Here is a 27,131-nt window from a genome sequence, read left to right as displayed (position 1 = left end):
ATACCCCAAGTCTTCTACGCTATGGTTCTAAGGAAAACCATATTTACTACTATAGGGTATGTCTGCTGTGTGATTGGGCATAGCCCATGGTGCGTACTGTGGTTGGTGGGAAGAACACAGGAAGCATTCTGTGAGCCTCAGTGGGGTGATGCACTGTGCCTGGCTCTTACTGTCAGGGCCCTGTGGATAGCACCAAGAGCAAACAGCAACCCACCCACAGCTCACAGTCTAAAGGCAAAGAGGGACCATAGCCACAAGTAACTAACGGCAGAATTTGTCACACCAAAAAGTTTGCAAGGGGAATATCCAAAAAAGAGTACCAAGAGTGAAAAGATGAGAACAATAAATGATGAAGATTTTTAGTACTGCTCAACTGAGAAGAGTTTTGTTTATTTTTAGAAATGAAGGATCTTTAATAATTTTATTTCCACAGGGATGGAAACTAGGAGAAATTAATTTTGTGTGGGGCATAGAGAATTCATTTCTTTATGTAAAGTATTGGAACAGGCTACAAAGAAGAGTGTGTGGTTCTAGATATATGTCTATATCTGTGGTGTATGTAGAAATATACATATATAAATATATATACATATAAATGTAGGCTACAAAGAAGAGTGTATGGTTCTAGACGTATTTCTGTATGTCTCTGGAAGATAGGAGTGAAGCAGATGGGCAATATGTTCCTACTCTATGATATTTGATACAAGTAGACATCAGTGGCTTAAGATCTGTGATGCTTCTTTGGGCTATTAAAGTGTTTGTTCACAGCATTATTTCTGATGGCTCTTTGCCATGAACCAGTTCTACTTGTTGATTTACAGAAAGAAAGAAAGAGGCTGTGTGTGTGTGTGTGTGAGAGAGAGAGAGAGAGAGAGAGAGAGACAGCTTTAGAGTTCAGACTGAGGCAGCTGTTCAAATATTGCTTTTGAGTTTTTTAAATAGTTCTCCTCATGTAAACATCAAAAAGTATAAAAGTATATGCTGGGTAAAGTCTGTCACCTGTTCTTGTCCCCTGATTACTTAGTTCTTATGATGTACCCTGTTTCTAAATTCTTATTTATCTTTCCAGAGCATTTTTAATGTGCAAACATGGCAACACACATACACCTGTACAACTTAGGTTCTTCACTGCTTCTTGGTACCTAGAATGGTGCTGGGTATGTAATAGGTACCCCCGAATCTTTGTTAGGTGGTAGTCAGAGTTTTTATACTTCTGTGTTTTCTAAAATTCACTAAGAAACACATGTTTTGTTCTGTGAAGAAACAAATAATATGTAATGTTTTATTTTTTATGTTTTCTTTTTTGTGTTTTTTGTTTTTAGCCCCCTGTGCTGTCAGGAATCTACAGGACTTGGCTCGTATCTACATTCGACGCACTCTTAGAAATTTCATAAATGATGAGATGCAGGCCAAGGGGATTCCTCAAAGGGCTCCACCCAGAAGAAAAAGAAAGAGAGTTAAACAGAGAATTAACACTTACGTATTTGTGGGTAATCAGCTCATTCCTCAGCCTCTAGACAGTGAGGAGGACGAAAAAATGGAAGAAGATAACAAAGAAGAGGAAGAGAAAGACCACAGTGAAGCCATGAAGACAGAGGAGCCACCTCAAAACTTACTGAGAGAAAAAATCATGAAGCTGCCCCTCCCTGAATCTTTGAAAGCTTACTTGACATATTTTAGAGACAAATAACTTAGGTCAAGAAGAAAGAATGCCTACTGATAATTTCTTTAGTCTTGAAAATGTAGTGTTTGTTAGAGTTGAAAGAGAATTATTTCTTTCATCAGAGCGAATTATAGTGGAAAAAAGTATAACTTGTTTCTGTCAGTAACAAAAATGTTGTATTAAAAAGTGATTAAAAAGAATCCCTTTTATAAAATCTATTTTTTTTTAAATCTTGGAAAAATGCTATTTTAACTCAGAGTGATTTCAAAGTGGAATGCAACAATAATCAGGACTTGTGTACTATAAACCCTTTTCTGATTCCTTCCAGATTTGTAGTAGTGAGGGTTAGATTTAATTTTATATAAGGTTTGAATAATTGTTAAGCATATATAATCTGATTTGAATTGCGGTTGTTTGCATTTCCTGTATGAAAACTTTCTATCTGATAAGGAAATCCAATGCTTTGTAGACCTATTTACCTTACTTTTGTTGCAATCACTATTGCTGAGTTACTGTAGATGTTTTCCGGGCGATATATGAGTGCAATAACAATACAAGATACTGAATAATTTAGCTTTAAAAAAAAAAATCATGAAATTTTACAGCCCTGTTACTTTTGCTTTTGAATCTGTTGCCAAAAGACATGGGGAAAATACTGCTTCTCTCATAGAGATTTTAAGAGCATAGCAAGTGAATAAAGTAGGAAGAATATAATTAATACAACTCTTCATTTGTATGGACCCTTTACATTTTCAGTATTTAAGAATAATGAGGTTATTGTAATTCTCTAGAATTTTAAAAGATAGTGTATTTAGGATTGCTTTTTCTATAGTTCACTGTATAAAGTATTTCGTTTTTAAAAAATCCATCATTCTGTGTGACTCTTGATAGCAGAGACAGCGAGTGAATAGGCATGGGTGACAGCCAGTTTCTTGGGTAGCTCTAAGGAGCAGGGCCAGGGCAGACTTGGTCAGCAGATGCACTTTAGGAAATGGAACTTCTAGTTTATCTGAATATTTATCTCTGACAAGGTAGGGCCAAGCTTGCCTGCTTTTGCTTTGGATCTTTCTAGGATAAGAAATGTCTCCAGAAATTGTATGTAGATGCCTTTTGCTTTGAAAATCCAGGTCAGAATTCTAGTTTAATCTTTGGGACCTATACCATGCTCATTTAATTTCTCACTTTTTTAAAATGTTTCTTTTGGTAAATTATAATGGGTTTTATTTTTTGCTTAATATCACATTCTTAAACTATCCATCATTTGAGTTTTGTTGTAGCTTATCAGTGATGAAGCAGGTAGTAAATGTTTTCCTAGTAAGGCCTGAAAACAGTCATTCCTGGTTAAGAAAGTGTACAACATAACATATTTACTACTTAGTGTCACATGGATTATATATTTTTTAAAGGGAAAAATCTGAGTGTATCACTTATTACCAGCAGTATCACTGTTACAGTAGTTGCTCAGATTTGCTTAAGAAAACCCAGTCAATGTAGTATAGTGAAAGGATTATTATCTCTCCACTAAGATTCAAATATTGTGTAAAAACTCTCAGTTCTGAAATCCCACAAATCCAAAAACAGGTGTTTGAAATAGTGTAAGCTTGAAATTGTCTCAAGTAATTGGGGATATTTTAGTAATGTGAAAAATAATTTCATAGAAGGTATTTGTTTTATACCAGTGTCCTGGGGGTGGGATGGGGATATCGCTACAATTTTTCTTAGACGATTACTAAGCTGTTATTATTAAATACCCCATCTCGTTTCTGTCTAGGAAAGAAAAAAATGAGTGTCATTCCTGTTGTCAGCTTTAGAAATGTTCATTTTATTTTGAATTAACTGTTTGTTTTAGAAGTTTAATCTTGAATTTCTGCTGCCCACATATTTTTATGTAGAAAACCTGGGAAGAGTTATCTGCCCTAACCCCCTTCTCTTAGGAGCTGGTGTCCAGATATGTAAAGATACATATTCTTAAATGATTTTACTATTTAGGAGAGAGTTTTTAATAAGGATATATATGAAGATTGACATTTTTCATATTGTCTTTCATAAGACCTTGGCAAAGTATACAGTAGATTTTCATGATCATTGCATATTTTTTTGTCATTGAAATATATCTTTTGTGTTTTTAAATGCATTCATTTTATGGTTGTGACTTCATCATTGACTTTAAATAAAGAGGTAGAAATGAAAAATGAAAATTCAGGTTAAAGCCTTTTTATCTACTAATACAGGCATATCAGAATAAGAATATTGTGGGTTTGTGTTTATTTTTTAATGAATTTTATGTTTACTTGAGTATGGAAAATTATGCTTTATAAGTGGAGAAGTAGCAAATAAAGATGAAGTAAGTGAAAATGATGGGAAATATAGTCATGGAATTTTACAGCCAGATGAAACAATAGATATTGTCTAATTTAGGCTTTTATTTTGCAGATGAGAAAATAGGCCTAGAGAGGTGGCATGTTTTGCCTCTGTTTTACAGCTAGTTAGAGACAGGGCCTGCAGTGGCACCCAGCGTCAGGTAAATCCCAGGAATTTATCAACACCATCATAGCTACCAATAGGGTAATTTAAACCTGTTCTGCTTATTGGTCGAAATACGAGTATTTGGTTCTAGTATTAATAAAGAAAAATGTTACTAAAATAGCATACATAGTGGTTAAAATAAAAAGGTGTAAATGTTGATTTTTAGCTGTTGGAGATGATAAAGGTGACGCAAAGCCTGTTAAATCGTTGTAAGACTTGAAAAACTATTTTAAATAAACAGTTACATATAATTAAGCATTATTCTCCAGTGGCCTGGCTTTTCTTTTTCTCTTCTTTTTTAATTTAGACAGTTGTTAAGACACCTATGGACAGATGTGGAATTATGGTATACAGTTGTCTCTGGACATTTCACTTCCTTTTGACTATTTACATTTCTGAAGAGTATAGAGTTTTCTAAAAATTTATTTTTATAAACTATTCGGTACATATGAAGAATATTTATAAAATATATGCAAAGAACAAGGAATAATTCAGTGTACATGTAGGTACATGTGTGTACCTGTTATTAGGTTCAACTACTAGCATGACTGTCACCCATGTGCCCCTTCCCAGTCCTTCATTTCTCAGGGGTAATTTTTATCCCTCCTCATTCTTACCCCTTCTGTCATCTTAATCCCTCCCTTCTCAGGTGTAACTCTTCTGTGTTTATCACGATCTTTCTCTTTGCTGTCATTTTACCACATGCACTTGCATCTCTAAACAATATATTAGTTGGCTTCAGACATGCTGGAATCATACTTACATGCATTCTTCTGCAGCTTGCTTGTTCACGCCACGTTACCTTTCTGAGATTGATTCATGTTGTATATAGTTATCTTACATTCACAGTTTATAATTTAATTATTCCTTCTACCATTAATGGACATTTCTTGTTCCCTCACATAGTTCAGTTGTGAACATTCTGTGTGTTTTGTGGTATACATGTGTGAGAGTCTTCTTACGGTGTGCTTCTGGGAGTAGAATTGCTAGGTCTTAGAATATGTTTATATTCACTTTTACCTAGATGGTACAAATTTGTTTTCTCAAAATAGTGTAACAGTGTGTGTTCCTTCCAGCAGTGTTTAAATGTTCTAGTTAATCTGCATCCTCACCTACACTTGACCGTGATTTTTGCCTGTTTGGTTGTGTGAAGTATCTTATAGGGATTTTGTTAGTTGTTAAGGTTTTCTTAATCTTTTCAAGGGTTTCTTGGTTTTATGTATCCTTTGTAAAGTGCCATTTAAGTCTTCTGTACAATTTTTGTTGGGTACCTTCTTTTTAAAAGTTGATTTATATTATATTATTAATCCATTAATATTAATGGATACTAACTCTTTGTCAGTGTATGTGATATCTTGATCTAGAAAGATAAGTCCCTTTAACTCATTCCAGGAGTTTCTTGGCTATCCATGGACCTGTAGACTTTTAAATAAATTTTAGGATCAGCTTCTCAGATTACGCACATGCACACACGCACACACACGCGCGCACACACACACGCACACACACACACTCTCCTTTTGGGATTTCCTTAGGAATCACATTGAATTTATAAATCAGTTTGTTCAGGAATTAACTTGTTTATGAATGATGTGGAGTCCACCAGACATGAATACAGACTACTTCTTTTAGTTGGGTCTTATTTAATGTCTTAATAGTTACACAATTTGGATCGAAGATCTAACATGTTTTGTTAAATTTCTTTGTAGATACTTTATATTTTTCAATGCTGTTGTATATTCTGTCTATTAAAATTATAAATTACTCTATTGATTTTGTACATAAATTCAGTACTGTCTCTTACAATTCTCCATTTTCTACATAAACAATCATATCTTTAGATAAGTTTTAGCTTTATTTTCTCTTGTGGGTTTTACTTTATTATTTTGCCAGATGTGCTGGTTGGGGCCTCCAGTATAGCGCTTAAATATAAGTGATAACGAGCAGCCTTATTTCTTGTTTTGTTTCCCATATATAGTCATTTTTTAATAAATGACTTGGTGTGTTTAAGAAGACTATATGTTCTGCAGTTGTTTAATTTTCTATTAATGTCAATTGAATATGTTTTTAAATTGTGTTGTTCGAATCCAATATAGCCTAAGTAAATCTGTGTTTGTGTTGCCGGTGTCGTCTGTCAGTCGCTGAGAGAGATTTGGCAAAGTCTTTCACTTCGATGATGGAATGTCAGCTCTTTCTTAAAGTTCTTCCAATTTTTGCTTTGTTTGTTTTCATGTGATGATACTAGGATTGTTGTGTCTGGTGATTTGAATCTTTAGCATAACGTAAGAACCCTTTTTAATACTTTTTGCTTCAAAGTCTATTTTGTCTTGATGTTCATGTAGCAGTTTTCTTTTGGTGAGTAGTCACCTAATGTATCTTTTTCTGTTCTTTTTATTTTCAACCTTTTTTGTATCCTTATGTTTTAGGTGCATTTCTTATAAACAACATGTAACCGAGTTTCTGAATTTATTCTGGCAATCTTTGAATTTTACTTGAAGCATTCCATCCATTTTACATTCATTTTAAATATTACTGTAGAATGGTATTTTGTGCTATACTTTTTTTTTTCTTTTCTTTGTTTCTCCTTTTTTTTTTGGTCTATTAGTTTGGAAGTTATACACTTTTCCCCCTGCTCTCTTAGTTATTACTGTTGACATTTTAATGCACTCACCTAGTTTATCAAAGCCTAAGTTAGTTACTTCCCTATCCTTCTCCTAAGTAATACAATGTACTTTAGAACACTTTATGAAGTCATCACCTCAAAATTATATGCTAGAGTATCATGCGTTGTAATTCTAAAATTTTAAGCCCCTGTAGTATACTGTGACTATTGTTCATCTAAGCAATGCTTAATTAGCTCTACTCCCAGCTGCACATTTTTTGCTCATTATTTTTTTCTTCATCTTAGAGAATTCCAACTTTTTTGCCTAAAGTACATCATTCTGAATTTCTTTTAGTTAAAGACAGTAGGTGGCTGTAAAGCTGGGGCTGACAGACCCCTCGAGTCTGTTGCACAGATTGGGTCACAAACCCTCCACATGCAGGTCTGTGAGCTAGGTAATAAGAAAAAAAAAGTTTCTGGGAGCTGTGGGTATAGAAAAATGAACATGTTTTATTCAGATCTAGGAGCAACTACCCTAGTGGCTTTTCTGAGAAGCACTGTGGATCAGAGCTGTTAGTCTTTTATACTTAAGTCCACAACCCTGGACACCTGGGTGCCCATGCACAACTCACGTTAAGTAGTAACAAGGAACACCTAAGGATATTTATAGCAAATGCTCGGCAAGATTCTGAACATCCGAGGGGCCCTGACATTTTCCTATTTTTCCCAACAGTGGCTAACTTAGTTTTGTCTGAAAAACTTTAATTTGCCTTTGTTTTTGAAAAGTATGTCCATTGAATATATAGTTTTAGATTGACAGTATTTTCTCTAAAACACGAAGTAATGATTTCTCTAGATTCTGGCTTTCATTGTTGCTATTAAGTCAACTGACAGCCATTCCTTTAAGGTCATCTGCTTTAAAGATTTTGTCTTGAAGTTCTTACTATTCTTGTTTTAGCATTGTTAATCCTCTGAGATTTCATATGATGTGCCTAGGTATGAATTTTTTTTGTTTATCCTGTCTAGTATTTTGTAGTTGTGTGGGTTGGTTTCTTTCAACAGTTCTGGAAATTCTTGGCCACTTTTTTTTCTTAAAGGTATTGTCCCAACTTTTTGTCTGTCAGTATTTAATTTTAGATAATTTCTTCAGATATGAGGGTACTTCAAAAAGTTCATGGAAAATTGAATTATAATTTGAATATTTCCATGAGATTTTTGAAGACCCCACATATATCTTCCTATCACTAATTCTCTCTTCAGTTGCTCTAAACCTGCTGTTAAACCTTTACATTGAATTTTAATGTTTGTTATATTTTCTAGTTCTTCTTTTTCAAGTCTGCCTGGTTGTTTTTATAGTCTTCTGCACTTTGTTAATGTATTTAATTTTCTAAACATACTGGACCCAACTATTTTATATTTCATGTCTGATGGCTAACGTCTATAACTCTGTTTCTTTTGTATTCTGTGGGTTTTGACTGAGCTTGTATTGTAGAACTTTCTCTGTGGGAATTACTAGAGGCCTGGGTTGTTTTTGCCAGGAGCACTGCCAGCTCATGGCCTAAGTCCTTGGCTTAGGGTGTTTTGGACCATCTAGGTATAGTGGCCTGAAAATCCATGTGAAGGCTACTCTGGAGATACCACAACTCCGGGGAGATATTACTCCCTGCTTCCCCATAGCAAGTTTTGAAATACGCAATTTTGCTTGCATTCCCTGGGGTGTGTAGCTGGGTGGATTGCAGGGGCCAGGGCGGGGGGTGACGGTGTATTTCTAGTTCATCTTTAAGGTATGGCTGTGCTTTGTACAGGAGATTTTTCCATTAAGACTCTCCACTTAGGAAAGGTCTTTTTCTTCTTCCTGTACCCCTGCTACTTCAGCACCTGAAGTTCATTTCACCTGGTTAATAAGGAAATAGGGTTAAGCTGAAACAGCCTTCTGTCTGGACTTACTTTGCTGGCTTCCCATTTTCACTTCATGTTTTGGACTCATGCACATTTTACTAATATCCTCAGTCATAGCTCATTTATGCATTTACAAAAATATCTAATATTTTATGTAGCACATTTGGTTGGTTTCAGCTGGAGAGTTGTCCTAGGGCACTGTGTGATAGGACCTGCAGCCACTAGTGGGCCATGTCACGGGTGTGGTGCCTTACACTTCTTAACCTCGTATTCACAGTCAGAATCAGATGTTTTTTTAATTCAAAATGAGTTTAGGTTACTAAAGTGGAAAAGTATTTTGTCTTTCCTTTTGGAAAATACTTTATGAATGTAATTATATTTATTTGAATATTTATTATGTTTTGATCTGAAAACTTAGGGCACAAACGTAGGTCTCATTCATGTCCTCCAAATAACAGACACTGGCAATAGCATAGTAATTGTAAGGCTGAAATTGAAAGGAAAAAATTTGCTTTTTTGGTTCATAAGTATACTTAGAAAATAAAAGATGTATGAACAATGTCAAGCATACTTAAAGTTTAATTTATTTTAAAATAAATCATTCTTGCTCATGGAGATTAATTTTGTTTCTTAAGATCTCTTTGTATTTTAATCCTACCAGAATTACATTTAAATATGAACATTTTGCCAAAAGGGGGCAGTGTTCACCTACAGAAGAATGTAAAAGGACTGAAAAATTACTGCAGAGAAGGATGAATTTTTTTCCTCAGAAGGTTTATAAAATTTGACAAAACCAGTTCTCCACTCACTAGATTTGTCTCCCAGTTTGCTCATCTGGGATTGACCATCCAAGTTTCAATTTTATTATTCTATTATCTATTTTTTTTATTATCTATTTTTTAAAGAGATTTGTTTGAAAACTTTAAAAAAGGATTTTTGGTATTATCTTTTAATACAAAATGACCAAAAAGTAAGTGTTTAAGTGAAGGGCATATTTATCTAAGTCTGCAGTTCTCACTGGTGTGCCTGCAGAGGGCGGCTCACTTCAGTGAAGCGGGGCCACTTCTCACTGCTGAGCAGGGCAGGAGTCTCCAGGCGGCCTGCTGAGGTGGACGGCACCATGCTCCAGTTCACGTAGCTGCGTGTTTGTCCATCAGTTGTGTCCTCTGCAAGGAGGTGTATGAGCTCAAGGTTTTAAGCATACAGTTTAAAACATTAAATACTAAAGAAAGAAATCACAAGTAGCCAGTTCGAATCTTATGTGAGTGAAGTGCATTGGGTTTCAGGAGGAGAATGTACAGAAGGAAATGAAACTTATTTTTTTCAGACCATAGTTTGGAGTAAAGACATGCGCCTAAATCAACTAACTGAAATTCTGCCTGCCCGTTAGGATTTGGTAATGTTACTAGATAAAACAGAAGAAAAGCATTCTGCATGGATTCAGTAAATAATTAATGAACTTGAGCTTCAAAAGGATAGCTAGGAGCTAAGAGGGTGGGGCTTACGTAAAATGTGCAGTGGAGTCAACTTTGGAAAAGTTTATATTTGCAATGTGCTGCCTAAAGAGTGCGTTTGTTTTGGAAAGAGGCTTTTGCACTGACAAGTCCTTCCCTGGGAGTCTGGTGCCTCCTAGAGCCGCCTGAGCCCTCAGCCGTGTAATGTGATCTCCCTCCTCCTGGATTGGCCAGGGGGTGCCTTCTCCCTGGGAGCCGCTTGCAGCCCCTGCTCCCAGGCATGGCTCAGTCCCACAGCAGCGGTCACCCCACCAGCGCTGCTGCTGCTGCTGCGGCTACAGCTGTTGCTCTCCTTCGTGCAGCTTTGCCCGTGCAGTGGTGAATGGAGCCATGGAGCCCAGGCTGCTGTGCTGGGCCACTTGCTTGCTTCTGGCCGGGTGGTGCCTGCCGGTGCTGCCCTGCCCCGGCCGGTGCCTTTGCTTTAGGAGCACCGTCCGCTGCATGCACTTGATGCTGGACCACATTCCTCAGGTACCACCGCAGACCACAGTACTGTAAGTTCACACAGATTCCCCCAAATTCCCTTCAGCAATCCTCCCTTGCCTCTCTTTGCTGGGACTGAGTGTCGTTCTTTCAACTGGAGATTCTTGAGGCCATCCCTGCTTGTATGTTTGGAAGAGGTTTTTCACTTTTCACATGACTTCATGGTTCTGCTCTGTTGGACTAGAAAATGTGAGCGATGATGAATTGCCATAACTACACTTGTTCTGGGTTCAGTTCTCTATTCATCATCTTCCTTGACTTACCCTTGAGAATTCTCACCTTCATTCCTCCTTCAACAATTTTGCTGCATAGGTTCTTGATTTATCCTTTTCATTCTCTTCTCCCAGATCTTCAGTACTCTTAATTGGGTCAGCATGTGTCTGTTTCATTTAGAAAGAACTAATTTAACTTGAGTGTGGTTCCAATCAATTATGCACTGGCACATTGTTAGGCATTGTATTGTGTGTGCCTTCTAGGAGGGTGATGTCCTCAGCCCCAGCACTTGAAGCACTATCTGTCCTGAAAACAGACCTTCAAATGGTCTAGTAGAGTTTTGAGTGCTTAAAAGCCTTGCAGAGAAGTTTCTTAGACTAATTGGCATCTAGTAGGCATGATAGGATGGTAGAATAAGTCAGAATTTAGGAGTCAAACAGGTCTGAGTTCAAATACTATCTCCTTGTCTTTAATATGGGGGTAATAAACCTGTATCATTTAATTGATATTTAGATTAGATAATATCTATCAGATGATATTTAGATAATTACAAGGGCAAATCTTTTGTTATCATCATTTGCAAGCTTTATGCCACTAGAGAAGAAAAGGAAAAATGCTGGAAGATCATGCAGATTCAGGAGGTTTCCTTCTCCATGATAGTTTTTGCAGATTATGTCTTGTTCATGGAAGACAGAAGTGCTCAAGTCTCTTCTTGGGCAGAGGGCAATAGCCTAAAACCCCTGGAATTTTGAGATTTGAATATTTAAGATCATCACTGTAGATTTTTCAGTCATAATCATGGAATGAAGATTTAGCTTGGTAATGAAAAGACCAAACTGGTGGTAGTTGCATACAAAATGACACATATATTCCGTAGATTTTCATTTTTGTAAAGCATTTTGTTCATGTTATATGCATGCAAATAACAAAATAGTAAGTCTCACTGTAAAAACTAAAAAGTCAGATTCTTAAACCAAGGACTATTGCTTATGGCTGTGCAGACAGCACAGCTCTAGAGATGCCTTCAGAATCAGAAGCATCCATTTGTCATGTTGTAATGGCAGTTTTCTGGCAGATAGCAGCAAAGCCTCAGAGAAGGAGCAACTTGTCTAATCAAGTGTCATGGAGTTAAATAAAATGTGACCTGAGGTCCAATTTTGACCTAAATTTTGCTTCCTAAGTGTTTCAAAGAAGAGATTAGCACCCATTAGACAATCACTTCTGAAGGTACTGAACAGAATTGAAAGGATATTGTTGATGTAGTTGTGAGGAGCCTTCTGCTGTGTGTAAAAACAAAGCTTAATGGTTGGGTTCTTAGGCTCTGAACCTGATGCTTGCCTGTAAATCCAGTGCCACCACATATGAAATACATGTTGTCTTGGGTGAGTTCTCAACTTCTTGGTGTCTCAGTTTCTTAGTCTGTAAAGTGGGGATGCTATTAGTTCCCTCTTATCAGTTATTTTGAGGATTAAATGAGTTAATGCATTTTAAATGCTTAGGGAATTGTCTGCCCTGGTAAGCAGTATGGAAGTTTTAGCTATTAGTACCATGTCTACAATTAAGGACAAGAGTTACAAGCTTAAATACCTACAGGAATCTGGCTGAAAAGTTATTTGAGGGAAGTGAGGTGGACGAAAGTCTACTGTGTGGGTGGAACGGTGGCTCGCCGCTGGCTGCGAGCTTGCAGCGTTCAGGACAGTGAAGGAGGCAGAGGCACGTCCTGCTGGTGGGGCAGCCAGCTACTTAGCTGATTGGTGCCCTGGGAATTTGGGCCTATCGTTAATGATCTTGCCATATTTTTCAAGAAAATGTGAAAGTCAAACATGAAATTCTTTAGTTTTTAAATATTTGCAGCTAATTAAGTTTTTAAAAACTGAGAGGCAAAAATATATGATCCCAACCACTCATATTTGTAGGTTGCTTTTAGCCCAGGACCTTGAGTTTGTGACCTCTATTAGAGAAATGGTATAAATGCTGAGAAATATATGTAAAGCCTATAAAAATTGGTCCTCTACTCCTTTTAAGCTAAGAATCCTTGACATAGGATTACTTTTTATGTAAGCAATATCATGGACCATGACTGACCTCATTAACAATTCTGAAAAAGAAAAAGCCAATTACACTTTGAAAGCTAAGACACATGGGGGCTGGCTGAGTTCCTTCCTTACAGCAAAATCAACAGTCTCTGCTAAACCACACTTAAATATATGTTTATTGTCACCATAACAATGTAAATAACATATTTAGCACTGTAGATGGCCAAAGTGCTTATAAATGCTAATTAGTAGTATTGTTATAATTTCCTTGATCTTTTTCCTCTTTATATGGTTTTAAAATTTTAAACTGAATACAGGAAATAATTTCCTCAACTATAGATAAGAAAACTTCACTATTTTTAAAGATTGATTATGGTCGATGAGGGTTTTAAGTTTAGAAAAATGCAAAACTGTCTTCTTAAGTTTTAATTTGATTCCATGTATGAAAATATCACTGTGTATTCAAAACTGGTATCATTTACCAAATAGCCTCCCACCGTTTAGAAAATCTCACTCTTCACACTGTGTATTTTAGTAAATCAAATCTTTCAGAATTAGAATTTGCAAACAAAATTTCTAGTAATGAACATAATTTCTTAAGGAGCCTGTTTAATTATCAGAAGCAGCAGTACTTGGATAGCTTTGGTTGATTCTATTTTCTCCCAGGGTCATTAGGTTGTACTTTCCAAATCTTAGTTACTGGTTAAGAAATGTGATGTCCTTAGAATTCCCAGGAGTGGGGAGATGGAAACTCACATGGGCTCAGCGACTGCAAATTGAACCTACCCATCAAACCATCCTGATTACATTAGAAAAATTTGTAAACTTGTGGGGAAATCTCCAACCATTAAAACACCCTTAAGTCTTAAATACAAAAGTACATATAGTGTGAAATTCTAAACATTTAATTTTAAAGCCATTTTCTTTTCTTTTTTTTTTTTTTCAGTTATAATTAGTATTTATTTATTTATTTATTTATTTATTTATTTATTTATTTATTTTTAAATTTTATTTTGTCGATATACATTGTGGCTGATTATTGCTCCCCATCACCAAAACCTCCCTCCCTTCTCCCTCCCCCCTCCCCCCCAACAATGTCCTTTCTGTTTGTTTGTTGTATCAACTTCAAATAATTGTGGTTGTTATATCTTCTTCCTCCCCGCTCCCCGGTTTGTGTGTGTATGTGTGTATGTGTGTGTGTGAATTTATATATTAATTTTTAGCTCCCTCCAATAAGTGAGAACATGTGGTATTTCTCTTTCTGTGCCTGACTTGTTTCACTTAATATAATTCTCTCAAGGTCCATCCATGTTGCTGCAAATGGCAGTATTTCATTCGTTTTTATAGCTGAGTAGTATTCCATTGTGTAGATGTACCACATTTTCCGTATCCACTCATCTGATGATGGGCATTTGGGCTGGTTCCAACTCTTGGCTATTGTAAAGAGTGCTGCGATGAACATTGGGGAACAGGTATACCTTCGACTTGATGATTTCCATTCCTCTGGGTATATTCCCAACAGTGGGATGGCTGGGTCGTATGGTAGATCTATTTGCAATTGTTTAAGGAACCTCCATACCATTTTCCATAGAGGCTGCACCATTTTGCAGTCCCACCAACAATGTATGAGAGTTCCTTTTTCTCCGCAGCCTCGCCAGCATTTATCGTTCATAGTCTTTTGGATTTTAGCCATCCTAACTGGGGTTAGATGGTATCTCAATGTGGTTTTGATTTGCATTTCCCGGATGCTGAGTGATGTTGAGCATTTTTTCATATGTCTGTTGGCCATTTGTATATCTTCCTTAGAGAAATGCCTACTTAGCTCTTTTGCCCATTTTTTAATTGGGTTGCTTGTTTTCTTCTTGTAAAGTTGTTTGAGTTCCTTATATATTCTGGATATTAATCCTTTGTCAGATGTATATTTTGCAAATATTTTCTCCCACTCTGTTGGTTGTCTTTTAACTCTTTTAATTGTTTCTTTTGCTGTGCAGAAGCTTTTTAGTTTGATATAATCCCATTTGTTTATTTTTCCTTTGGTTGCCCGTGCTTTTGGGGTCGTATTCATGAAGTCTGTGCCCAGTCCTATTTCCTGAAGTGTTTCCCCTATGTTTTCTTTAAGAAGTTTTATTGTCTCAGGGTGTATATTTAAATCCTTAATCCATTTTGAGTTGATTTTAGTATACGGTGAGAGGTATGGATCTAGTTTCATTCTCCTGCATATCGATATCCAGTTATCCCAGCACCACTTGCTGAAGAGGCAGTCCCTTCCCCAGTGAATAGGTTTGGTGCCTTTGTCAAAGATCAGATGGCAGTAAGTGTGTGGGTTGATTTCTGGATTCTCTATTCTATTCCATTGGTCAGTGTGTCTGTTTTTATGCCAGTACCATACTGTTTTGGTTATTATAGCTTTGTAGTATAGCTTAAAGTCAGGTAGTGTTATGCCTCCAGCTTTATTTTTTTTGCTGAGCATTGCTTTGGCTATTCGTGGTCTTTTATTGTTCCATATAAATGTCTGAATAGTTTTTTCCATTTCTGAGAAAAATGTCTTTGGAATTTTGATGGGGATTGCATTGAATTTGTATATCACTTTGGGTAGTATGGACATTTTCACTATGTTGATTCTTCCAATCCAAGAGCATGGAATATCTTTCCATCTTCTTGTATCCTCTCTAATTTCTCTCAGCAGTGGTTTGTAGTTCTCATTATAGAGATTTTTCACCTCCTTGGTTAACTCAATTCCTAAGTATTTTATTTTTTTGGTGGCTATTGTAAATGGGCAGGCTTTCTTGATTTCTCCTTCTGCATGTTCACTATTGGAGAAAAGAAATGCTACTGATTTTTGTGTGTTGATTTTGTATCCTGCTACTGTGCTGAAATCATTTATCAATTCCAACAGTTTTTTTGTAGAGGTTTTAGGCTGTTCGATATATAGGATCATGTCATCTGCAAACAGGGACAGTTTGACTTCATCTTTTCCAATCTGGATGCCCTTTATTTCCTTCTCTTCTCTGATTGCTCTGGCTAGTACTTCCAACACTATGTTGAATAGGAGTGGTGAGAGTGGGCATCCTTGTCTAGTGCCTGTTCTTAAAGGAAAAGCTTTCAGCTTTTCCCCATTCAGGATGATATTGGCAGTGGGTTTGTCATATATGGCTTTAATTATGTTGAGATACTTTCCCTCTATACCTAACTTATAGAGGGTCTTTGTGATGAATGAGTGCTGAACTTTATCAAATGCTTTTTCAGCATCTATAGAGATGATCATATGGTCCTTGTGTTTGAGTTTATTAATATGGTGTATCACATTTATTGATTTGCGTATGTTGAACCAACCTTGCATCCCTGGGATGAATCCCACTTGATCGTGATGAATAATTTTTCGTATGTGTTGCTGTATTCTGTTTGCTAGTATTTTAGTGAGGATTTTTGCATCTATATTCATCAAGGATATCGGCCTGTAGTTTTCTTTTTTGGTTATATCTTTACCTGGTTTTGGTATCAGGATGATGTTTGCTTCATAGAATGAGTTTGGGAGATTTGCGTCCGTTTCAATCTTTTGGAATAGTTTGTAAAGAATCGGTGTCAATTCCTCTTTGAATGTTTGGTAAAATTCTGCTGTGAATCCATCTGGTCCTGGGCTTTTCTTTGTTGGGAGCCTTCTGATAACAGCTTCAATCTCCTTTATTGTTATTGGTCTGTTCAGATTTTCTACGTCTTCACGGTTCAGTTTTGGGAGCTTGTGTGTGTCCAGAAATTTATCCATTTCCTCCAGATTTTCAAATTTGTTGGCGTACAGTTGTTTATAGTAGTCTCGAATGATTCCTTGTATTTCAGATGAATCAGTTGTAATATCGCCTTTTTCATTTCTAATTTTTGTTATTTGAGTCTTCTCTCTTCTTCTTTTTGTTAGCCATGCTAATGGTTTGTCAATTTTATTTATCTTTTCAAAAAACCAACTTTTTGATTTGTTGATCTTTTGAATTGTTTTTTGGTTTTCAATTTCATTCAGTTCTGCTCTGATCTTAATCATTTGTTTCCGTCTGCTAACTTTAGGTTTGGATTGTTCTTGTTTTTCTAGTTCTTTAAGGTGAAGTGTTAGGTTGTTCACTTGCCATCTTTCTATTCTTCTGAAGTGAGCGTTTAATGCAATAAATTTTCCCCTCAATACTGCTTTTGCAGTATCCCACAGGTTTTGGTATGATGTATCATTGTTTTCATTAGTTTCAATAAACTTTTTGATTTCCTGCTTGATTTCTTCTTGGACCCATATGTCATTAAGTAGAATGCTGTTTAATTTCCATGTGTTTGTATAGTTTCCAGAGTTTTGTTTGTTATTAATTTCTAGTTTTAATCCATTGTGGTCTGAGAAGATACATGGGATAATTCCAATTTTTTTGAATTTACTGAGACTTGATTTGTGACCTAATATGTGATCTATCCTGGAGAATGATCCATGTGCTGATGAGAAGAATGAATATTCTGAGGTTGTTGGGTGGAATGTTCTGTAGATATCTGCCAATTCCAATTGGTCTAGAGTCTTGTTTAGATCTTGTGTTTCTCTACTGATTCTTTGCCTAGATGATCTGTCTAATATTGACAGTGGAGTGTTCAGGTCCCCTGCTATTATGGTATTAGTGTCTATTTCCTTCTTTAGGTCTAATAGAGTTTGTTTTATAAATCTGGCTGCTCCAACATTGGGTGCGTACATATTTATGATTGTTATGTCTTCTTGATGGATCAGTCCTTTTATCATTAAGTAGTGTCCCTCATTGTCTCTTTTTATGGTTTTTAGTTTAAAGTCTATTTTGTCAGATATAAGAATAGCTACTCCAGCTCGTTTTTCTTTTCTGTTTGCATGGTAAATCTTTTTCCATCCTTTCACTCTTAGTCTGTGTGAATCTTTATGGGTGAGGTGGGTCTCTTGTAGGCAGCATATAGTTGGGTCCTGCTTTTTGATCCAGTCAGCCAGTCTGTGTCTTTTAATTGGGGAATTTAAGCCTTTAACATTAAGAGTTGTTATTGAAAGGTGTTGATTTATTCCTAGCATTTTATTGGTTGTTTGGTTGTCTTAGGTGTCTTTTGTTCCTTGCTTTCTGATTTACTGTTTGGTTTCTTTGTTTGTTGGTTCCTTAGGTTGTAGATAGTGTTTTTGTTAGCTTGTTTTCTCTTCATGAATGCCATTTTTATTGTACTAGCGGGTTTAGATTTTTCTTAGGTTTTTATGGCAGTGGTAGTTATTTTTCAGGAACCAAACCCAGTACTCCCTTGAGGATTTCTTGTAAGGGTGGTCGTGTGGTAGTGAACTCCCGCAGTTTTTGTTTGTCTGAGAAATATACTATTTGCCCCTCATTTCGGAAGGATAGCCTTGCAGGGTAGAGTATTCTTGGCTGGCAATCTTTGTCTTTTAGTATTTTGAAAATATCATCCCATTCCTTTCTAGCTTTTAGGGTTTGTGATGAAAAGTCTGATGTTATCCTGATTGGGGCTCCCTTATAGGTGATTTGACGCTTCTCTCTTGCAGCTTTTAAGATTCTCTCTTTGTCTCTGAGTTTTGCCAATTTGACTATGACATGTCTTGGAGAAGGCCTTTTTGGGTTGAATACGTTTGGAGATCGTTGAGCTTCCTGGATCTGAAGATCTGTGATTTTTCCTATACCTGGGAAGTTTTCTGCCACTATTTTTTTGAATATGTTTTCAATGGAATCTCCATTTTCCTCCCCTTCTGGAATACCCATGACTCGGATATTTGAGCGCTTGAGGTTGTCTGATATCTCTCTCAGATTTTCTTCCATGTCCTTGATTCTTTTTTCTTTCTTTTTGTCTGCTTGTGTTATTTCAAACAGCCCATCTTCAAGTTCAGAGGTTCTCTCTTCAACTTCGACAAGCCTGCTGGTTAAACTCTCCGTTGTGTTTTTTATTTCGCTGAATAACTTCTTCAGTTCAGCAAGTTCTGCTACATTTTTTTTCAGGACATTGATTTCCTTGTATATTTCCTCTTTCAGATCCTGTATACTTTTCCTCATTTCATCATGATGTCTAGCTGAGTTTTCTTGTATCTCATTCAGTTTCCTTAGAATTATCACTCGAAATTCCTTGTCAGTTATTTCAAGGGCTTCTTGTTCTATAGGATCTAGAGTATGAGATTTATTAACTTTTGGTGGTGTACTTTCTTGATTTTTTGTATTTCTGGTGTCTTTTTTTTGGTGTTTATTCATTGTTGCAGGGGGTTTCACAGTCCACCGGTTTAAGACTAATGGCTAACTAGGATGTTGCTGTGGTTGCCAATTTGGTATGGCTCCCGCCGTGACTGCTCAGTTGGCCTCTAGTGTCTTGTGTGTGCGGTTGCCTCGGGTCTTGGGCTTCTCCGGGGATCCACCTTTCTGGTCAGCTTGTACTCTGCTGGGCTGGTGGATCACGTACCACAGGGTGTGTGATCTCTGTTGAGCTTTCACTTTCTGTACAGGACTTCTCCCCGTTCCGTGTGCTCTGGCCCAGGCTGTTAGATCGTGCAGTGGCGACCCCACCGGGTGTGTGGTTTCTGTCGAGACTCCGCCTCCCTGGCCGCACGTCTCCCCCCTCTGTGCACACTGTGCTGGGCTGGGGCGTGTCTTCTGCACCCCTCGTCTATCAGCTGGGCCTTCAAGACCCTGCTCAGCACCGCCTCGCCCAGGAAGTCTACCAGGTTTCTGCTAGGCACAGACGACCGGTCTCTCTGGGTGCCTTTGTAGCACTGTGTAGATCTTTCTCGGGTCTTGTTCACCTTTGTATCCCCCCGGTATAAACCGAGTCTAGTGCCCGCCTGCAGCCTGCTCTCCGGCAGGTTCAAGCGGACCTGGGAACTCTCCTACCACACACTATTCCCAACCAGAAATTCATTAGGCTTTTTTCCAAACTGGTGGTCGCAGAGATGGTATCTCCCTCCCAGTAACAGGAAGTTTACCGGGGCCGGAGTCCAGGGTGTGGTGGAGTGACAGTCGGCCCACCCGTACTTCCTAGCCCTCCCAACACTGGTCGGGACGCCCCACACCCCCAGTCCTGCCAGAGAACCGCGGAGGGAGTGGGAGAGGAGGTTGGCCCGCAGGGTCCGGAAAGCCCCGCGCCAGGCCAAGCAAATGGGCTCAGTGATGGCCGAGCAGGGCAGAGCTGCCCGCACCTGGGAAAATGGAGGCAGCACCGGGGCAGTGAGTGGCTTGGTGGTGCAGGCGGAAGCCGCGTGGGCATTCACCCCCCGAACAGAGCTGTGCCAGGGATCACTCACAGTGCTGTGCCAGGTCGGGCGCTCGCTCTGTCTCTGGTTTGTTGCCTTCCGTGTTCTCGGCGCTGCCGCCTCGGGCTGTTCAGTCGCGGCGCTGCTCGGGCGCTCCCAGGAATCTTCTTTAATGCCGGCCTGAAACCTCGAATCCTGAATAGGGCAGCTGGCCGCCTTCAGTGCGGCCCCAGCCTCCGGGATCCTGGCTGCATCCACAGCAGCCCTGGCGCCGTGTTCCCTGTTTCAAGACTCACTTTTGCAGCTAAGAATCAGTTCTTTTCCTGCTCCACACTTCAAAGCTGTTGCCTGTAAATGAGGCAGCCTCTCCTGCCGGGGGCAAAGTGGCGTTGAGCCCCCACGACCGGCCAGCAGCAGCGATCCTCCCTTAAGAGATGGCCAGAGGAAGGTCCACAAGTTTCCCGGCTGCCTGAGGCCCAGTGGCCACCTTTTCCACCTCAGCTACTCCGCGCCAGCCGCCGCAGCCGCCGCCATCTTGAAACTGAAAGCCATTTTCTTTATGTAGGAAGTTTGCCTTGCCCTCCAAATACTACAAATTCGAGGGAAAAGGTGGGGGCAGGGAATGGGAAAATGACTTGAGTCCAGTTGTGAAAAAATGAGTCTGGTTTATAAACATTTCATCTTGTTCAAGAAGAAAATAGGATTCCTTTATCTCTTTCCAATTTCCATTGCAGCTAATTTTTTTCTTTTAATTTAACCCTCAGAGGTTACTTTGACCTTGGAAACAGAATTCTTCATAACTTTTGTAACTGACATAGCTTGCTGGCCTTGAACGATCACTTAACATTAGTGAACGGGCCTGAGCTCCTGGACCTCCCTGCCCCCCCACTTGGCATTGTTGAGGTGAAGTGCGATGGGACCCAGCTGAACTGTGTCAGAATTCAGGCCTACCCTGTGGTGACCAGTTGGGGAGAGAAGTGGAACTGAATGCTGGACTGCATGTACTATTTACGTGCCTCCTCGCTGAGTCAGGGTACACTACTCCAGCAAACCCCACTCTCCGGGGCTCGACACCGTGCAGCCTCCCTGCCCTCAGCACTCAGGCCAGATGGTCCTGTGGAGAGGGGCTGGAAGAGGCCGTTCTGGAAGGAAGGCCAGGTGAGTGCTGATGGGGCCCAAGCAAGAGAGAGGATGTAGGCACTGTGAGGAGAGGGCAGGTGGAGGGGGTGGAGGGATGGTACCACTGGCTAGGGTGTGACCCACTCTTGAGATTTGGGAGTCATCCCTCAAGAAGTAATTGTACAGAAGAGTTGATTTAGGACGCCACTGATGGCAGGATCTGTGTTGGTGGCCTCACGATTTCCCACAGCAGCCTGCAGGTGGTGGAACAGAATGATGTTTCCTACGTTAAACTCTGCATTTCAGCCCCCACTGTTGATTCTGTTCATGAGGTGAAGGGAAGCTCCGTGCAGTAACAGCTGTTGGGAGAGTAGCAAAGCTGCAGTCCCTGTTTCAGCTAGAGACCTAGCACGCATGTGAAAAGTGGAATAATAGCACAAGGCTGGTGCAGGAAGGACCAAATCAGATTTTGCATTTATGGAGGAAGAACGGATGGTGAAGTACATGGGTAATGTAGAGAGTGAAACTAAGTGACTAAAGGGGAGATTTTTGAAAAACAGAGAATTTGTTGAGTTTTACCTAGGCATCCTGGTGGAGAGGGTATGAGCTCAGAAATATGGTAAGTTTAGGAGGGAGATAGAGGCGAGGGTTGCAGTTCAGAGAGTCATCGGGGGTAAGAGTGTGCATTAATTAAGTCAAAGGGAAGAAATGAGGTTTCCCAGGGGGCATTTGTAGTATGAGAGAAGGCTACATAGGCCAGAATTCCTGAAAGCCCCACAGTCAAGGAAACAAAAACGAGAACAAAAGCCAGGGCTGTCACCTGTGGTTGTGTAGGCCATTCACCTGACAACTCCAACTGTGCTGGGCGCGGTGCCCCTGCAGCTATGCAACACGGTGACTGCGGGAAAAGAGAGAGAAGACAAAGAGGAACACAGCAGCGGAGAAGTAGGAGCACCGGAAGAGTAGCCTCTGTATTTCAAGAGAAAGGAGGGTGGTCAGATCTGGCAGAAATTGAGGTAGCAGAGTGTGAAGTTCGCTTCCAAGAAGTTGGAAGAAATGCAGAGAGTTAAAGGAATGTTGTTGTTTTTATTTGTTTGTTTATAGGACGGGAGTGTTTCGTGTGTGGTAGGCAAAGGGAAAGAAAGTAGCGTAGGAAGACGGAGGACATGAGAGAAGAGACGTGGATAGGTTTTTTCTTGGACCTCGCAGTTCCACAGAGAGGTGCTAGCCGAGACATGAGTATCAGCATGTAACTGAGAGCCGATGTCTGGATGGATGAGGCTGCAGACCTCCTTATCTGGCAGCAGCAGATCCCGAGGCATCTGGAGGCCCTCACTGCAGCATCAGATGTCCCAGCCCAGGCACAGGAGTCTGACATCAGCATGTCTGGCTCCAAGGGACAGAGAAACATGCTGAGAATAACAACGGATGTTCAACCACTGGTGTTTTTGTAAATTTATTCCATGAAGTGTTAATTTACATAAGGTGATTCAGGTTTGAGTTATTTAAATGTTTATCAAAAAAAAAAAAAAAAAGTACCAATATAACTTAAACATCCTGGCGTGTTCTTTATGTGATCGGCGTGTCTCTTTCTGCTCTGAAGTTCAGTCAGCTCCTTGTCAGGGCGCGTGGAAGAGATGCATCCTGCAATCCTCCTTGCTGTTGCACAAAATACACCATGTCTGACCGAAGTTCAAATATCAAGACCCTTTTCAAATGCAAAGTGAAAGCATCTAAGTGTTCTGTCTTTCAGGCCGCAGAGTAGCCACAACAAATGACACAGCACAGTATTATTGTCAAACTCTAGGCTATGCAGTGAAAAACTCAGTTATGTTTAAAACCCGTCTTGTTCTACTCCTTTTTCTGATTAGTGTGGGTAACTTTGTTGGTCCTCTTCAGTGATTCTTCATCTGAGTAGTAAAAACACAACAAAAGAAACTATGCAATTCAGACTGTTTTATGCTTGGATTTTAAAACGAAAAGCAAAACAAAATTTGAACATGATTCCAACCAAAGATACTTTAAAAAAAAATTCCTAAGTCTACTATCTTCATTTTTTTCTTAAACTAACAAAACCAAAAGTCCTTATTTAACCTCTAGTGCTGCAGAGTGCTAATGGTTAGATATAATATGATAGGCATCCGTAATATTTTGTGCAAATGATTTTTGAGTGAGGAGGTGGACCTTAAGATTCATCTACTCATGTCACCTGGAGTGTGAGCCTCAAGAGCAATTAGAAGAGGCAGCTGCCTACATGCAAGGCTTGAAGAGGTCCTGGAGGTCCCCCAAAGATAGATCGCCCAACAGCTATTTGCCGTCATCTGCCCTTGAGTTAGATCTGCTAAGACTCCTATGAACGGTATTTATTTTATCTTGCAGGAATGTTGTACCCTTATCAATTAACTAAGATGACCAAATCAGCTTATTAGTACCTACCAGTCCAGCCCCTGATACAATTAAAACGTAAGCAGATTGTGTTTTATGCAGGCGCAGCAGAAAGTCTAGAGATGCAGGAATCCCAGGGCTTTGAACATACAGCTCTTCCTGCTGGTATACGTCCATGCCTGTCTTCCCACACTTGGCCTGTGCCTGCTTGTGCTGGGGAAGTCAGCTCAGAGCTCACCTCTAGGAAGCCTTCCTGGCCTCCCTCTCACTCTCAGTTTGCATGAAATGCCTTTGTTGTCTGAATCAGGGGACATGCCACATGGTACGAGGCAGACGGAGTCCCTCCTGGGAAGAGGTTTAACTGCTCTGTGTTTAATGGGGTTTGCCTAGATGGAAATGATTTTCACTGTGGTCCCTTACCCAGTGCCGCACCTGTGTGGATGACAGTCTCATAGAAAGAGCATGTGGCATGGGCCTGCAGGCTTTAGAGGAAAATAGATCCCAAAGACAAAAATCTCTGTGGAAAATGATGTAAGGGGGGAAAAAGAATTAGAGGCCCAAAATTCTGACAAGTAGACATGAAGTATTTGAATGCTGATGTGATGTTTAATTCTGTAATGCTGTGAGGGATTGGGGGCAAGGGTGGGGAGAAGTTACGAAGATCTCTGTTTCTCTAATTGATGCCCTTGGTTTAGACCAGGTGTAGGTGCACAGTAAAATGGTTTGTTTTACATCTCTGGATCAGAATGCCTCTCAACCTGGAGCCCTTCCCTCTCTGACTCACTCTACCCTATCTACCTAGACAGAGGTAGATTTTGCCATGTTCTATATTTTGGCCACCTTAAAGACAAGCACAGTTGAAAAGCTGTTGCATTGTTGAGAATTTACTTGTTAAAATGTTCCAAGTTATCTCAAACCAGCCACCAAGTAGGGATTTTAACTCAGTCCCGGTGGGGATTCTTAACAGCTCTCACAGCACCATCCCAAGAAAATAGTGCGGTCAATTATTATACTTTTAAACTTCCCAGTATTAGTTATAGTAATCGTTATTTACTTACACCTCATTTTTGTTCAGGAACAATTTCAAGTAGCTGATTGCTATTCTTAATTCAGAGAGAAGGTCAAAGTCAGTGTTTCCCGTCTACTTTTTCTAAATCATTTACTTTCCCCTTTTGTTCTTGTTTTATTTCTGATCATGTTTTTTTCTTTTAATATTACTCTCTTTAAACTTTCTGAATGCAGAAGAAGAGAAAATGAAATTCTGTAAAGAGAAAGGAAATCTTTTTTTCCCTTCTATGTGTGATAGCAGCAGATTGACAATCTATTGCTGAATCCTGATCACTTGGACATCTAGCATCCAATTGTCAGAGAGTGGAGCCTATGCAAAGAAATCTGATATCTAAGAATAGCCCTTATGATTATTAAACACTGAAGGATTTTATATCCACTGTAGAATTTCTATTTGCCATTATCTGGTAAAGTCGGAAGAGGTTAGCACTAACCTGCACTGTATAGAGAAAGCAGAAAACTAAGTCTACGAAAGGGAATCTACATGAACACTTTTAGAGTTGCCCTACGTGGCAGGGGTGGATAAGTTATGCAAAACTTCTTGTATACCCATCTGTACTCGTCTTCTTCCAAGATTTGACCAACGAGACCCAGCCAGGGCCGTAGGAAGTCACCTAGCTGAAGTTGTCACAGCTACATTGGTTGCCCCAGTCCCTGGGCTTTCTCTCACCAGTACAGAATGGCTTTTTGTTTTATGACCTGCAAGCTCTGAGCAGTTGTTTGGAAAGGGTGCCATCCTGAATGATTGCACATCATGTCTGTGTAGTTTGGATGGCACTTGCCCCACTAGTCCTAGCCAATTTGGACCACATTGTTGTTAATATGATCCTAGTCAAACTTAGAATAAATCCCATTGAAAGCATATGACTGTGTGATTTATCAGTGTTTCTCTGTGTGAGGAAGACTCTTAGCAAGTTTAGCCTAAAATGTATTTCAGGCTCAGGGATCTAGTTGGGAGGTAGTAGAGTCCAGTAGTTAGGACCCAGACCCCAGAACCAGACTTCCTGCTCTTGAATTCTCCTTTCACAGTCTATTAGCCCTGTGTCCTTTGGCAAGTAACTTCAATCCTTTGGCATCAGTGTCCTCATCTGAAAAATAGTGCTAACCATGTGCCAGGAACTATTTAAATGTTAGGTGCTGTTAGTACTAATATTATTATACCCATTAAAGCTCAGAGGTGGACATGGTCAATTCTAAAATGTTCTCTCTTTTTAAAAAATAAGGCAGGGTACAAATACATGTAATTTACAAAGGTTACAAAAATGGTCAATTAGTGTCTCTTGAAGCTAAAAAGTTACTTTTATTGAGAAAGCACTAGAAACACCCATCTTTAGCATGACTTTACTAAGATTGTAAGTGCCTAAAATGGTGATTTAATGTTCAGAAATGTTTTTTGTGTTTTTTTTTTTCCTCGAATCAAAATTTTTAAAGGAAAGGGTGTGAGAGATATGTGAAGTCAAATCATTAGCCTGGAGAGTAGGTTTAGTAGATGGCAGTCTTCTAATAAAATTCTTAGGTTTGTTTTTTCCAGTGTAGAGGCACGCTCATTTTGATATGACGTTCATCCTGCTCAGATCTTGCATGGGTCCCAAAAGCCACCACTACACGAGGGTACTTCAAAAAGCTCATGGAAAGATTCCTATTATCTTTCTATTCTATTTTTCCACAGTTTTTTTTGAAGCACCCTCATATTTTAGCAAGTGGCTTTGTGTAATAGAAAGGGGGAACCTCTTCCGAGTCCCTGCTGATTATAATACAGGAACAATTCTTAGTTCTCCTAGCCGTGAATGTCATTGTTTTGAACAAAGTTTCATAAGAGTTAAAACGATAGCTTGTAAAATTGTAACTTTTTTTCAGTTTCTGGTTTGTATTTATCAGGATTTTGAGATTTATGCTGTAGGAAAATGCTCCGCCTGGTCTTTCCCTTGGGAGATACATGTGGGGAGGAAGGAGAATCATCACGCTTTTTACTTTTTCTTTTTGTGCACACACAGCTGTAGGAGCCTGGAGCTTTAGAGTTTTTAAAAATAAAAGAGGATCCCTGGGGAGGTACAGTGCAATGGTCTAGAAAGGATCAGGAAACCCTGGAGATCTAGAAAGTACCCAGAAGCAATGGGGAGAGGCAAACGGGGAAAGGAAACCAGTTTTGAGCTGAAATCTCTTGGGTGTAGAAGAGGAGAGAAGCCAGGTAGTGCCTGGACAGGGAGCGGCGTGAGAGCAGCAGACCCGCAGGACACCGAGCCTCCTGGTGCCGGGCTGTTTAATACAGCTGAGCAGCCAGTCCTCGAGGTCCCAGGTTTGAGGAAAGAGTATACAAATCTGTTTTTAAAGGTCAGGTCGTGCTGCTGCATGCGTCGATGGCCCGCTTTACTTGCTTTTTGACAACTTTATTCAACATGTGTATTGACTTATTTTT

General features: G+C 39.3%; 2 protein-coding genes across 4 annotated transcripts in view; both read left to right on the top strand.

The window, feature by feature from the left end:
- The window catches only part of PCMTD1 (protein-L-isoaspartate (D-aspartate) O-methyltransferase domain containing 1), a 71,773-nt gene extending 67,323 nt beyond the window's left edge, over positions 1–4,450 (top strand). For all 3 annotated transcript variants that reach the window (XM_063079620.1, XM_063079617.1, XM_063079619.1), the window contains one exon: positions 1,323–4,450. In XM_063079620.1, coding sequence (XP_062935690.1) covers positions 1,323–1,690 — 368 coding nt within the window. In that variant the 3' untranslated portion in view covers positions 1,691–4,450. The remainder of the gene's footprint in view (positions 1–1,322) is intronic.
- A 6,084-nt stretch (positions 4,451–10,534) lies between these two features.
- Positions 10,535–27,131, top strand: part of PXDNL (peroxidasin like) — a 430,031-nt gene continuing 413,434 nt past the window's right edge. Inside the window, exon 1 of the mRNA XM_063079245.1 lies at positions 10,535–10,698. Within this exon, the coding sequence (XP_062935315.1) occupies positions 10,535–10,698 (164 nt within the window). The remainder of the gene's footprint in view (positions 10,699–27,131) is intronic.

Source organism: Cynocephalus volans, chromosome 15 (assembly GCF_027409185.1).
Source record: "Cynocephalus volans isolate mCynVol1 chromosome 15, mCynVol1.pri, whole genome shotgun sequence".
Classification (NCBI taxonomy): Eukaryota; Metazoa; Chordata; class Mammalia; order Dermoptera; family Cynocephalidae; genus Cynocephalus; species Cynocephalus volans.
The sequence above is the reverse complement of the archived record's forward strand: the minus strand, read 5'-3'. Positions and strand labels throughout refer to the sequence as shown.